General features: G+C 39.0%; 1 protein-coding gene across 1 annotated transcript in view; it reads right to left on the minus strand.

The window, feature by feature from the left end:
• Positions 1 to 4,456: 4,456 nt before the first annotated feature.
• LOC118822848 (EMILIN-3) overlaps positions 4,457 to 15,399 on the minus strand; it is a 33,175-nt gene continuing 22,232 nt past the window's right edge. Inside the window, exons 3-6 of the mRNA XM_036592157.1 lie at positions 12,187 to 12,309; positions 9,617 to 9,942; positions 8,161 to 8,696; positions 4,457 to 7,202 (exon numbers count right to left, since the gene is read on the minus strand). Of these exons, the coding sequence (XP_036448050.1) occupies positions 5,898 to 7,202; positions 8,161 to 8,696; positions 9,617 to 9,942; positions 12,187 to 12,309 (2,290 nt within the window). The 3' untranslated portion in view covers positions 4,457 to 5,897. The remainder of the gene's footprint in view (positions 7,203 to 8,160; positions 8,697 to 9,616; positions 9,943 to 12,186; positions 12,310 to 15,399) is intronic.

The raw sequence follows: 15,399 nt of genomic DNA on the forward strand, positions 1-15,399 counted from the left end.
CCAATGAGCACTGGGACAGGCTCCAAAACGCTCAGCAACCCAGCAGGATAATCAGCTAAGATGGAATGATGGATGGACTTTTCCGTGTAAATGAAAAGTGACCACTATGACTCGATTAGTTTTAAAGCAAGTTTTTAAAAATGAATTTCATAACATAATGTTACATTTCATTACTAAATGTCTTCAAAGCTATAGAGTTTAATATATGATTTATAGTATTAAAAATATGTTTCTTCTCTTATTGGATCTGGGATGGGGATAATAATCTTATTTAACATCCTCATGATCCAAATTTTACCCATGGGTCCTACTCTGGGCAGCTTTGCTCGAGGCAATTTGTAAAATCTGCTTTAATGAAACCAGCATGATACTGTGGACGGCCTCTTTAATGTCACCGCATGCCCGCTAGGTGCTAGCCTTCACGGACATACCAAGTTGAAAACACTGCACCTTAGTAGTATGGAAGCCTGTTTTTTAGTTCATGAAAATAGTCATTTAGTAAGCTATAATAATAAAAATGTTTCTAATAATTTTACTTGCTGTCTCATTATTATGACTGCTGTATTGTAAATACAATTATGAAATAGCACGTCATAATTATGAGATCGTAAGTCATAATTTATAACATACTAAGTCATAATAATGAGAAAGTTTCCAATAATTTTGACTTGCTATGTCATAATTATGGCATAATATATTATAAATATGACATCATCTCATAATTATGACATGCTACTCATAATTATGACTTACTATTTCATTATTTGGACTTGCCATCTTAATTATGACTTTAAATCTCATGTTTATGACTTAGTATCTAATAATGACAAGATATTAAGATAAAATGAAATAATAACAACTGCATTTCATTATAATGAGAATGTTTCTAGTAATCGTGACTCACTATCTTTATCTATAATTGATTAAGCATTTCATAATAATGATTATTATCATTATTATAGGACAGAAAGTCCAAATTATGAAATGGTAAGTTACAATTATAGGATGTTAAGGCATAATTATGATATAGTAAGCTATTAATATGGGACATTAAGTCAGAATTATGTGATAATTAAGTAAGTCAGAATTATCACACACACACGCACACACACACACATCTATGCACACCATGTGCTCCTGTGTTTACACAGAAACATACATGTGCTTTTCATAAAACATTAACAAAGAATAATTTGAAAGGGCATGCAAATGCACATATGTCCAAACGCACACACACACACACACACACACACACACACACACCCACACACACACACACACACACAGCTCCTGCTCACTCCATCACACAGTGAGTGGCCTTGTTGTGACTGCTGCGGCATTGCCAGCAGCAGGAGTGTGACCTAAGTGCTCTGCACCCAGCCGTGATACTGCACTGCATACACACACACAAACACACACACACACACACACGATTCAGAGAAAAGGAGGGCACATAGTAAAGACAATGTAGTCACGACAGGGTAAAGCTTTACTGTATGTCATGTACAGGCTACATAACACGTACATAAGACTTGATGACAACTGATAAAAGCCATACATTTATACATAATTTATTAAAAAGGTCATAAAGGCTGCTTTGGCCAAGTCAAGTTGACAGATCACCCATGACAGGTGACGTTAAATGTATTTGTAATGATGGAGCACATTATGGACCAAAATAAGGACTGAATTAGTTACACTGTGGTCCTGCAGTAAACCAAAAACACATTTAGAGCTTAGATATTTGTTATTATTGATTATGCTATTATGGACACAGATCAGGCATTACATTATGACCACCTCCTTGTTTCTACGCTCATTGTCCATTTTATCAGCTCCACTTACTAAATAGGTGCACTTTGTAGTTCTACAATTACAGACTGTAGTCCATCTGTTTCTCTGCATACTTTGTTAGCCCCCTTTTACCCTGTTCTTCAGTGGTCAGGACCCTCACAGAGCAGGTACTATTTGGGTGGTGGATCATTCTCAGCACTGCAGTAACACTGACATGGTGGTGGTGTGTTCGTGTTTGTGTTGTGCTGGTCTGAGTGGATCAGACACAGCAGTGCTTCTGGAGTTTACTAGACAAAAGTTGACCAAAGTAACTTTTATGGCAAATGACGCTTATTGGAGTAAGTTTTTTATAAATGCTCATGTAGGTTTATGTCAGTTGTCACAAAGCCTTACCTAGATGCTTTATGAGCATTATCTACAGTAAAGTGTTACCAGTAAAACGCCAAGATTGCTAGTGCGGTCTCATAACAAAAACAGAATGGTGTCTTTATAGGAGATGAAAAAAGAATGATCCTCTCTCACCAGTTGTTCTTAAAACCCACTTATGGAGTTTTCACAAAGATTCTGACATTCACCAATGGTCTCTTATTTAGGATTTGTTCTTAGGTAAGAACAGAATCTACGAACACTCAAGAGCACAAAGGCGCAAACAATTCTGAGGTTTAAGAACACGTCATGAATCTGACGTGCTCTTTTTCTTAGTTCCTCAAGAACAAATTTAAAACATATTTTTTTTCTTAAACTCTTCAGGGTATTCACTGTTACTCAGGCCCAGTTGGTCAGAGGTGACCTACACATTGTCCCATCTTATATCTTCACTTATATTAAAACTTCTGTTTTTTAATTTCCATTTTTTTCTCAACATCTGACCTTTACGCATCATGATTTCATGGATGAACCAATAGAAATGGTCCAAAATTACTTAAAAAATAATAAAACCTCTTTACACTGATGCAGATCAAAGTCAGGATGGTTGGTCCTCATTCTCCAATACCTTCCTCGGTTTTTTCATAAATTTGCTCTTGAGAAAGGTCCTAAGAAAAAGTCTATGTCAGATTCATGACGTGTTCTTAAACCACAGAATTGTTTGCACCTTTGTGCTCCTGAATGTGTGTAGATTCTGTTCCTACCTAAAAACAGAATTCGGACATTCACCAGTGTTTTCTTATGTGGGATTTGTTCTTAGGTAAGTACAGAATCTACATGAAATGGTCACCTGATGTGTAAAGGTCAGCTGTTGAGAAAAAGTTGATGGAAATGAAAAAAATTGACTTCCGAAGTTTTAATATAAGTGAAGATATAAGAAGGGGCACTGTGTAGGTCACTTCTGACCAGCTGGGTTATTCACTGAGTAACAGTGAATACCCCGAAGAGTTGAGACTGTTTATGTACGTGCTGTGTTTGAGTTCTCTATTATTTTAGCACTGATTTGCGGATGCGGGTGTTGTTCCTCTAAATCGGGGGAACTGACAACAGAAGCTGATTTTCCTGTTCAAATACAACAACTTAGCCTGGCAATTAACTGATCAGTTGAATCAGGTTTGTCTGAGCAGGAAACTGTGCAGGAAACCCGCCAAACTGTGTGGAAAACAGGCCCCACCCTAAATGGGCGAGCACTGTGGAATGGAATGCAAGTCGATATACATCCAGTATTTCTCATGATGAGATTGTGGTTAGAATACAGTTTGGTTGGTTACCTGTTTTAAGTCATTTGTCTAAAGAACATGTCTTATTAGATAATTTTGATGGGAATATTGGAGATCATCTTGCTTATTTTTAAGAAATAATGAAAGAAGTAAAGTGAGCTGCCAACAGAATAAGACAACATGCTTAGATAAAATAAGGTCTTGATGTGCTTACACTGCAAAAAATAATGTCTTGGCATGTGTGAAAACATCTTAAATCCAGGCAACATGTCTAATATTTCTTTTTATTAGATTGTTGTAAGAACTTTGAGATTATTTAGCTTATTTCTACGTTTTTTACTTGTTTTAAGCATCTATATCTGGTCAAAGTGTCTTATTCTATTGGCATTATGCTTGTTTCAAGACATAATGAAGATAATTTGTCTTTTTTCAATACATGATGCTCAAAACAAGAAAATTATCTGCCACCAGAATAAGAAACTTTGAATTTGATAAAATGGCTTAAAAAGTAAAATGTCTAACAATAAATTAAATGTTTAAATGGCCCAGGCCACCAGCTGGCCCAAAGTTTTACTACACATTTCTATAACCTAAGAATAACTCAGGTTGTTCGCGTTGTCCCTGTAGTTACTATATAATAAGCCTTAGTATGTAATAACTTAAGGGGTTAAATAATTGCATAACATTCTTACAACAGTCTCAAACCAGAAATATTAGATATTTGGACTAGATTTAAGATGATTTTATTTGCCAACATATAATTTTTTGCATTCTGTGAAATTGGCCTTTTTCTGGGGTCATTCCCTTCCCTAAATCTCTAAAATTCTAAAATTCTAAAATATGGACATGTGCAAAGTTCTTGGCTCTTGTCTAAAAAAGGTAAACTTTTGAATCCTAATAGTGATCTATTTATTGGAGTTGTTGCTGACCTCTGCTGGTTAATGTCAGTACCTTCCACAAACGATCCATCTTTGGAGTGATCAGCCAAGCTATTGTATAACCACACTTAGTTCAGGTTCTTCTCAAAAACCCATCTTTAATCATGAAATATTATAATCTCTTAGAAAAAAATACAATCACAATGTAATGAGGAGACATATATTTCTCTTACAAACACATTCGCGCACCACAAAAACGTTTACAAAATATGTTTAGCACCATTTATGTTGACACACAGTAATTTAAAATAGAGATGAATAAGAGAAAGATGAGATGGTTCAGGAGTGGAGAGCTTTTGCCATTAAAGGCCCGTAGCAGCTTATAGATCAGACATCGTTTGCTTTGTTTGCTGTGTTATCTGTGATTTCATAAATCACTTGATCCAGTGTTTCTCAGTCTCGCCCCTGGAGCACCCTGGCACTGACGCCTCACGTTTTCCCAGCTTTAACATGCTTGATTCAGGTCATGAAGGTCTTTGCTGGTCATGAATCAGGTGTGTTACTGCCGGAAATCAGGAGGGTTTGAATTTGAATGCATTAAGCCACATAATGATTGTGTGGGCAGCGGGAGGCAATCACACCGGATACTAACATACCTCAGTAGATACCTCAGCTTAAACCAACAATAAACAAACAGGACCGATGTATGTTTATCTACAACCCGTTATTCATAACCGCTTTCAAACGGATCCCTCAACATGATATATTCATTATTTACAACTTTAAAATCTTAAATGAACAAATAAAGTACTAAAATGTGTATATTATCAAAAAATGTACAGGTTCTCGGGAATCTATGTAACTTTCTCATTTGGCCAGCGGTGTGTCAGACAGCTAAATATGACATCTAATTACTGTGATCTAAATAGGCAGTCTAACGTAAACATTTAGGTTAATGTCAGTGGGTGGAGTGGCAAGACTTGGGGTCAGAAACTTGATTGTTTATAAAAATAGTAAACAAGCTAATTACAATGTCATTGAAGTGATTCATTTGCCTGTGGGGCATCCCATTAATCATATAACACCCTAGTTTTGCCACTGATCACGATTATTTAGGAATCAATTCTCTGCATCATGAAATCTCATGAAATGTCACTGGAGGAAATATTTACATGGCAGTGGTATATAGACAATAATGACGTTAGATTAAGCGTTTTTTTGAAATATCATGTTTAAAAATAGACATAGTTTTACTTTGCCAGAAAATGAGAGGTTACTCTCATGAATCAATCTGAATTGATTCTAATGTTCCAAAATCAATGCATTTTTGCAAGTGCTCAAGGACAGAGACTGGGAAATACTGGTCTAAACCATACAGTATATATCAATACAGTCAAGCTTTTTTTTCATATAAGTTAACAATATCAGTTAGAATCAATATAAAATGTAAAAAAAAATGAACAAAAATAAAGATGAAGAAGACAATGCCCTGTTGAAGAAGAAAGGACAACCAAACCAGGAAAGAATTATTTCCAATTTGTACAACCTTGGGCCTTGAAGCGTCTCTGTAACCAGACGGCTACTGGTCACCCCGATGGGTATCGGGTTCTGTCTTGTTTGCACACTCTTGGAGTCCGTCCTTGAGCTGGGCCAGCTGTTGGCCGTGGCTGGCTAGGGTGTTGCTGACCTGTGCAAGGTAGGTGTCTGAATGGCTCTCCAGCTCACCTCGGATTCTCTCCAGTTCATCGGCCAGCTCACCCAGGGTTCCGCACTGGCCCTCTACTTGGCTGACGCGGCTCTGAACGCCCATAACCTCTCGGTGGACGCCCAGTGCTGTGCTACGGCATCCCTGCATCTCTCCGGCCAGTCGCCTTCTCAGACTTTGGAGCTCACCCTTCAGCTGAATCAACCGGCGCTCTCCGGCCCCCAGCAGGTCCGCCTGCTGGCCCACTAGGTCTCTTATTCCTTGCACCTGTGTGCTCAGCCGCTGCTCACTCTCCTGCCAGGTGGAGTTGGCCTGACCCACCTCCCGAGCAAAAAACTGGACAGAATCCCGAAGTCCCTTCAACGTGCGATTCACAGAGTTTACATTGATCTTGAGAAGTGTGATCTCACCTTGTAGGGAACCTTCCTGGTCTTCCTGGGCGAGCTGAGTCAGAAGACCTTGTAGTGTCCCATTGAGGCGGTTTAACATGTCTGAGTGAGCGTCCAACCGGTTGGACACCTTCTTCTCTACTTCTTTGCACTCGTCCACTTCTGTCTGAATGAGGGCAACTTCAGGGCTGGGCGCAGGAGAGCAAGCAGATGTGCAGAGAAGCTCAAGGTCTGTCAGCTGCTTTTGCAAGCCATCCAGGTCAGCCTCCACCCGCCTCCGGACGTTTTCAATTTCCGTCTCCAATGCTGGAACCACCTGCCCTTCCAGTAGAGCTGGAGCTGTGGCATTGCTCAGCTCTTCCACCGCCACAAACAGTCGCTCCTCTAGGCTCTTGAGCTTGTCATCCAGAAGGGTCTTAAACCCATCAAGGGATCCTACCTCTGTCCCAAATACACCAAGCTCTCCCTGGCCCCGCTCACTGGCATTGAGCCGACCTTCCATGTCCATCAGGCGGACATCCAGCAGGGTCTCCAAGTGATGGCTCTGATCTCTCACTGCTACCTGTAACTGCCTCTGAGACTCTGTCAGGTCTTTGACCGACTCCTCCAGCAGCTGCACGCGGTGGGACAGGCTGTTGACCTGGCCACAGCAGCTCTCGGTCAGGGTAAGGCCCTGGATCTGAGTCTGCAGCTCACTCAGCTCCTTCCTTAGGCCTGTTTCACGGCCGTCCAACGACTGCTGCAGCTGCTCCTGCCCATTCAGGTGCTCTTTATGGCACTGCTGTTGTACCTGAGAGCAGGGGAAAGCATAGGGTTACCTATCTGCATAAAATGGTACATAGTTTCTTGTTTGTTATAAAATAAAAAGATATTTTACACCAGAGGTCTTTTGGACCTTGGAATCCAGCTTGTGGTCCTAGATTTTGTGATCACTAGTAGTTAACTCCTAATGTAACTGATTGGCCACCTAGTGCCATACCTACCAGCGATTACAAATTCCAAGGAAAATGCAGGGTCCAGATTTGATGAAAATACTATTTTAGACTATTTCTAGATCTGACTGGCTAGGATTTTAGGCTGATCACTAGAGCAACAATTAACAAGTATGTTACCATTATTCAATTAATTGTCTCATCTAACCATTATGAATTCATTTGCTCCTCTCGCTTCACCACCACTATTATTCAAAGATCTGTCTGTGAAACAAGCAATTTCTTCTTTTATCATCAAACAAAAGAACAGAAATTTTTCATAATCATTGTCATCAGCTAATAAACAACACTGTTGACTACATGTTGCAACTCTAGGCAAGACAATCGAGCAGATATGGGAAGATGTAGCTAAAGGGAAATTAAATGGCATGTTTCTCTTTAAGACCATTTTAAGGAGGTTCAGTTATTCACTTCCATATAACTGAACAACTTTAAAATGCTTTTGTTAGGTTAGGCTAGGCAAACTGTTTCTAAGCTTTCCCCTAAAGTGCACACAGATAAAATATAAGAAGATAAATCAATTGAATTAGCTAAGTGGTCAATCATATGCTGTGACCTTCTTAGTCACTAGAACCGAACAGAGTTGAACACCTATGGGAGATTTTGGGCTGATGTGTTATATAGCGCTCTCAACACCAATGAGGAGAATATCATTTCAACAGTGTTCCATCCCTTCAATACAGGTTCTGAGACCTGTTAAATCTATGCAATGATTTTTTGACCTCTAGATGAGAAGAATTCTACCCATCACATTACCTGTCCAATCTGCTCATCGCAGTGGTTCTCCAGACTGGACAGCCTTCTCTCAAAGCCATCCAAGATCTCAGCCCTCACACCAGCCAGTCTGGCATCCAGAAGCTCCTCCAGCAGCGTCTGGCTCCCCCCGGTAGTCACAGGCCTCCCCACGGCTGCCTCCATCAGCTTCTTCAGCTGTCCATCGTGGCCCAACACCATGCCATGGATTTCTTCCAGAATGTTGCTCTTGGCACGCAGCTCATCCTTGACCTCTGTGACTCTGCCCACCAGCTCGCCAAGCACAGGAAAACCCTCGCTGTTGCCCAGGACATCGGGCGTGCCTTCAGGTATGACACCAAAGCCCACAGAAGAGTCAGGTCGGCGGGGGGCGCCCAACAAGGTTGTCAGCATCTTGGTAGTGTCCTCACGGAGAGAGACACGAAGACGGTCCTCTAAGCCGGCTACCAAACCGTTCAGAGTGTCCAGGCCCTGAGAGAGCCTCCTTAGGTCCTCTTCCATACGATCCAGACGCTCGCCAGAGATGCCGGCCTTTTGGCCTGGATCAAACAGATAAGTGAGGGAAGATGAATAAACGTTATAAAGAGTGTTATAGAGTGTTATAGAGTGAAACAATAGTCATGTCACCCTCTAATCTTCCCATAGTGTGTTGCAATCTATCAGAATAAAAGAAACTAGGGCTACAATGATGTGTATTATTCCTTGATGATGATAATTATGGAAAAAAAAATGACGCATCTTGTGCTAAATAAAGCGCTCTATAACACAGTCATTCCGACAAATTGCAGTACACTACAGGAAGGGTTGGGATGCAATGTGGTCATTGTTCCATTGTAGTACAATAGAGAAAATTACTACGCAAACAAATCTTTGAAATGATAGTAATGCAAGTATGAATGTGAAGTGAGATAAAGAGAACTTTCCACAGAAAGTCTAATGATTTAGCTGATTATTTGAACAAATGTAGGTAGATTCATTGATTACATAAATAATAATTGATCACACAAGTATTGGGCAGATGAATCATTCTAACTGCTTACTAATGCTAACAGAAGTGGTAGCATGACTCCTGCTTTCTGGTCCTAACATGAAGAAAATCAGTGTTTTTGGCTGGAAGATTTCATCAAGACAGGAGATGGTGAATAAGACTGATGAGATGAAAGAATGAAGGAATGAGCTGGTATCTTCAAGAGCAGCATATGAATGCACTCATGAATGAGTGCTGTCAAAGTTCCAGCATGCTTTAATTTTTTTTTTTTAATCTTTCTTTCGGGTCAAATCTAAGCAAAGAATGTAAATGCAATTTCAGGCTAGATTTGTTACAGCATTGGATCGCATTGGATTCATTTTTATTTCCCAATCAATATCTAATCCAGCATTTTCTAATGAAATCAGCCCAATACCTGGTATCAGATCAATACCACCTCTAATATAAATAATGATAATATATATTTTTTACCATAACTTGTTTTCGGGCCTCCAGAGGGCAGATTTCCAGTTGGGATGGGCCTGTTGTTGGGGAAAGGGAACGGTTTGCCCGGCTCCAGCCCTGACCCAGGGATGAGTGTGTGGTCTGGAGGGATTCTGGGCTGACCATGGGGAAAGCCCTTGAATGGAGGCCTGGGTCCTTGAACGGAGCCCTTAAATGGGGGAATCATGCCATCTGAGCCAGACGCAGACCCATCAAGGCAGTTCTCTCCAGAGTGGCCTGGGCAGCAGCGCCATTCCAGCTCTGTCACCGTCTTGTAGTCAACCTTGTACTTAGGCTTGAAGAATGTCCGATACCTGTAAGGACAAGACGTTAAGAATCAATGTTTTCAATAACATATTACCAAAATTACACCAAATATGGTTGACTTCACAGGTTTCAAACCATTTGCAGACTCTAGATTTTAGTGTCCAGAATGATGAATGGAGCTGTAGAGGATTCCATAAAAGCTCATCAAAAATGAGGTTATAAGTAAATTAATAGCCAGAATTGTATTTGTATTTGAAAAGCAGTGATCAAATTTAGAGGTATAACTTACAGTATATTATTTTTCTTTTAATTCTTGCTGTTCATAAAAACTTGAATGAACATTAAAAAGCCTTCTAGTTCATATTGTAATTTCAACTATTTCTACTATTTCTATCTAGACTAAGTTATAAAATGACAATTATTAATGTGACAAGTTATTCCAAACTTTGAATGGTTCTTCAAAGGTTCTTTAGTGAATGCAATTGTTTTATATAGAACAATGAACACTCATAGAAATATCTGAATGCATAAATGGTTGTTTGTATGGTTAAATGGTTCTTCTCTTTTTCTCTAAGCTTGTTATATATGGTTCCTTAAAGAACTTTTTATTAAATGGTTCTATATGTCACTAAAAAGAGTTCCACTAATGCTCCAAGTTATAGAACATTATATAGAACCATTTTTGCAAGGGCTGTACTCTTAATTTCATTTGAATCAGAAGAATGATGAATCTCACCATGAGCTCCACAAGCTCTGCTTAAAAGTATCTATTTAATCACATAGGAGTCAATGATGGGATTAAGACAGTGAGGGGGATTAGGAGATTATGTGTATGGTGCAGGATTGCTGTTTAGGGTTAGGAGATTACAGAAGGGTGATGGGTGATGCTCTTGGAATGATGCAAATCAGGCAACTTTGTAATGACCAGCATCTGCACTTCTACCATTTATTTTCTATGTTCAAAAGTCCTTGCTGGTTTCAAGTGGAAACTAGACTTTCTTTATTTCTTTATTTCTTTATTTATTTTATTTTGTCACTTCTCTTGATGAGAAAAGCATGGATAAGTGCTGATGGAAGATGATAAAATCTTATTAAAAGAGAGAGAGAGTGGGGTTAAGAGTGAAACATCACACTCTTGGAAAATGACAGAATGGATTATAATGTCAGTTGATTCTAATGGAACGTTCTGTAATTTAAAGTAAAATGGGTCACATAGTGATCTCATTAAAATGACCTACACTGGGGAGAAGCACACAGATCATGCAGAAACAGGAGTACTTAAGAAGAATTACTGTGCCTTGAACAGAAATGGACTGAACATAAGCAATAAACAGCAGGCCTTTGGTTGCTCTCTGTATTAGACCACTAGAGGGCAGCTGTAGCACACAATCTGAACAGCATAACCGTAAAAGCCAATCTGCCACATTGAGTTGTTAAAATGTAATGATAGATAGATAGATAGATAGATAGATAGATAGATAGATAGATAGATAGATAAAAATTGTTCCACAGTATCTAAAATAAAATATATTACATCACCAAATATATGATTGTTTCAGTTTACTTCCTTTTGTCAAAAATTGTGCTGAAGTAATATACATATTGTATTCATTAGAAAATGATGTATTCAAGTAAATGAAATGCATCATACATAGATATAGTTGTATGCATATGTTCGAACAGCCCCTGGTCAAATTACATGCTTTGTTTATAATAACAGGAAGCTAACACCTCCTGCTACAGGCTACAGAAAACAAAATTAAATATGATATATTTCTGCAAATTTTAGTGAGCAATTTCTGTTTATTTGCTGAGTTTAACATATTGGAAAAAAGTAATCATACAATGTAAAATGTGCAATAACTTTCGCACAGGTCACATTTTATGTTTTTTTCCCTAATAGGTTAAATTTAGCAGTATAGCAATATATTACATATATAACAGCAACTGTCACTTGACCAGGGTGCCCAAAGTTTTGCACACAACTGTAGACCAATAGACAGATAAATGAATGGATGGGTGAGTGGAGGGATGGATGGATGGATGGATGGATGGATGGGTGAGTGGATGGGTGGATGGATGGATGGATGGACGGATGGATGGATAGATTGGTGGGTGTACTTTATTGATCCCTGAGGAAAAAAATGGGTACTACAGAAGCAGGACATTCACCACCTGATACATGCAATAAAATGAACATGGATATAACATTATTACATTAATATTATTAATGTCTTCAGCGACAGCACATTCTGTGAACTGCACTGAACTGAACTGTGAACTGAACTTACATTAACACAGGACACTTCTGTCCCCAGATGCACTTGGTGGTGTAATCTGCTTTGACATAAGTGGCCACTCCGTCTTGCACAGTGCAGGTGATGTTCTTCTGGACAATGTAGGCACAGTAGTTTCTGTGAGAGAGAGACAGAGAGAGAGAGAGAGAGAGACACTCTTTAGTGCAACCCCAGCATTTTCTACTTTAATCTTTCTTTTGCAACAACACTTTCTATCATTCATGTCTTTTCATGGAATCATGTGACTTTGTTATAATGGTTAAAGGTCACATACAGGTAGATCCACACAGCGAAATGGTCCAAAATGTAGTGGCCAAAAGGTATAAATCCTATCTGGTACCAAAAAGCATGTTTCTCCATAGACATCCAATCAAAAATGACCTTATTTACAACTTTTCAGTCTCAACTTTTTTTTTGTTAAACTAATTCTTCCTCCAGGAAATTGTTTGATTTTGTGGGGCACTTAAAGCTTCAAAAAAGAAGTTAACTTTTCTTTTTTTTTTCATTTTCTACTGATTTTAGCATCACTGCTCATGCACAGAGCATCATGGCTGTAATGTTGTCATGACAACCAGCTTGAAGACAGTCCCAAAGCCCAATCAGTATCATCAATATGTCAATATTTTTATATCAGTATGTTTCTATATATATTTATTAGGGCTGTCAAATGACTACAGCAATCCATCACAGTTAATCGCATCACTTTGTGTAGTCACTCGCAATTAATTGCATTTGTCTTATTTGCTAAAATCTAACCCTAAAGGAAGTTTTTTTTTTCATTTAACAAGTGTTGCATTTGTCATAGCTATATTAGTGCATCATCAGAATGAATTCACTACTTTTAATAATTCAAGAACATTATTTTCATTGTGTCAACACAAAACCTGAGCATGAAAATCACATGATTTCCACAGAGTGTACATAGTTTCCCAATTTTGAAGCCACATGCATCTCATTTGCTGCCCTGCTGTGGCTCCAAAACAGCATTAGATTTTTAGGTGAAAATAAAATAATCCTCCTTTACAGTAAAATAAAGCTCTGCTGATCGTTTTAACACAGTTTTGATAATAAATGGTCTTAAATGCTGGAGTTAATGTAGACCTGCTAATTCACCCTTTAACCCTGAAGGTTGGTGTGCAGACTGCTGGTCACCATAGCAAAACAGACAACATTATTGTCTAGCTAGTAGCTTATGAAATGGCAAAGAGAGAGATTTAAGACGAACATTGATAATTTGGAGACAAATTGACTTATTTGCATTTCTAATCACTCCAGCTGGTTTCCTGAAATGTTTTATCTGCATCGAGAAACTGTCAAACATGAAGAAGTCACAAAGCTGAAATCATCTTCTTGTTCGCCAGCTACTTGTACGAATTTTCCTGTTCCACCTTAAATTATTTTCTGGTGCCTCAGGCATCATTTAAGGTGGAACGGGAAAATTACAACAAGAAGCTGGAGAATGAGAAGCTGATTTCAGTCTTGTAGAAAGTTGAACATTGAGAGACATTTTACAAAAAACTGTTCTACTTTTGAGAAAAAGTTTCCTGCCAGAGATGCGAGAAAAGCGGCTATAGCTGAGATAAAGCTTTAAGCAGAGCAAAGTAAGTCTGTGTTTTTTAGTCTATATTAGGACATTAGCTAGCACATATTAAGACAAATTTCCAGACGATGGTAAAACGTTACTTCAATAAAAACAGACATAAAATGTTGTGGCTCCCAAGGTGGCTTGATTTTTGTTGAAAGAACAAAATGGCTCTTCTTAACATTTGGATTGCTGACCCCTGGTATAGATCATATGTATCATATCTACAGTCAGCGGTTCAACTTCTCTATAATTGTACAATTTTGCTCTCAGTCTAATTTATATTTGTTTGCTGCTAGTTGATTTATCCATAGCTCTCCAACAAGCACTAAATAACTAAATAATTTTTTGCTAATGCTAATGCTTCTCTCCAGGTCCTACACTGGTTATACTGCCATATTCATATTATGGCAACCAGAAATCAGTATAGCAAATGACAAGGTAGTGTGGAATGAAAGAACAAAAGAGAAAAAGACAACAGAGGAATAAATACAAAAAGAACAGTCATTGTCAATAACAGGATGTTCCCCTCCAGTCCAGCCAACGAGCAGGCCTAGAGGGACCAGACCTCACGGTCAGTGCTAAATGAGACGCATCAGGCTGCACAGCTGTCGCACGCACACAAGCGTTTGAAACTTGATCAGTTATCACAGCGTGTCCAGCACTGCCTCATGCTCTCCACCTCCTACCACTCTAATAACAGATTAATCAGGTTAAAGATGTGAAGCGCAGCTATAGCAACTGTTAAATGTTATCTGGCCTCGAAGCACAGATGGACACAAAAACAGGTCGTACTGAAACACTCCTGAGATCCACACACTGGAGATCCACAGCTGTCCCACACAAGGCGAATGTCCAGCCAGACCAAAACTGGAAATGTACATAAGTTTTCTTGTGATCAGATTAAAAGGTCCTAAATCTCACAGAGCCTTGACGTGTTAGTACTAAATACAGTAGAATTGCCAGTTACAACAATGATTTGACCAAAAAGCAGATTTACACAGTCAATCAGCCAAGACATGTATGTTGTCCATAGTTTGCTTCTTTTAAACATTGCATTGGAGATGCGTATGTGACGATATTGTAGCTAAGAAATAACTGAGGCATATAGCTGCCATGCTAGCATTGTGCTAGTCTTGCAAGCAAGACCTCTGGTAGAACACTGTAAAAATGTTGCGACTGTGTTGAGCTGCTAGTGAGCAATAAGGGGTGAAGGAGGAGGAGTCAAGACGCCGTGCTGTGAGAATAATTTACACCGCTTCACAAAGACGGCTGTACCTAGATAAAATGGACAGCACTGCAGCGTTATTGATATCAAATAATCGTAACTGTACAACATTCAAAATAGCATTTAAACACAAAAATGCTTTCATAAATGTTGAATCACATGCTCACCAGTGAAGATGAAAATCCACTTCGCTTCTCTTTTGGTAAATCATACACATTTCCATATAAATATATTCCATTAATGATATTGGAAAAAAATTCGGTGTGCAAAAACTGTGGGGCCTCTAAAAGGGGCGGAAATTGCATTTTATGGCAACTGTGAAAAAGAGGTGACCGGACGTCCCCATTTTCCTGGGACAGTCCCCGTTTTCCTGGGACAGCCTCGTTTTGGTGGCCTG

Source organism: Colossoma macropomum, unplaced genomic scaffold (assembly GCF_904425465.1).
Source record: "Colossoma macropomum unplaced genomic scaffold, Colossoma_macropomum, whole genome shotgun sequence".
NCBI lineage: Eukaryota > Metazoa > Chordata > Actinopteri > Characiformes > Serrasalmidae > Colossoma > Colossoma macropomum.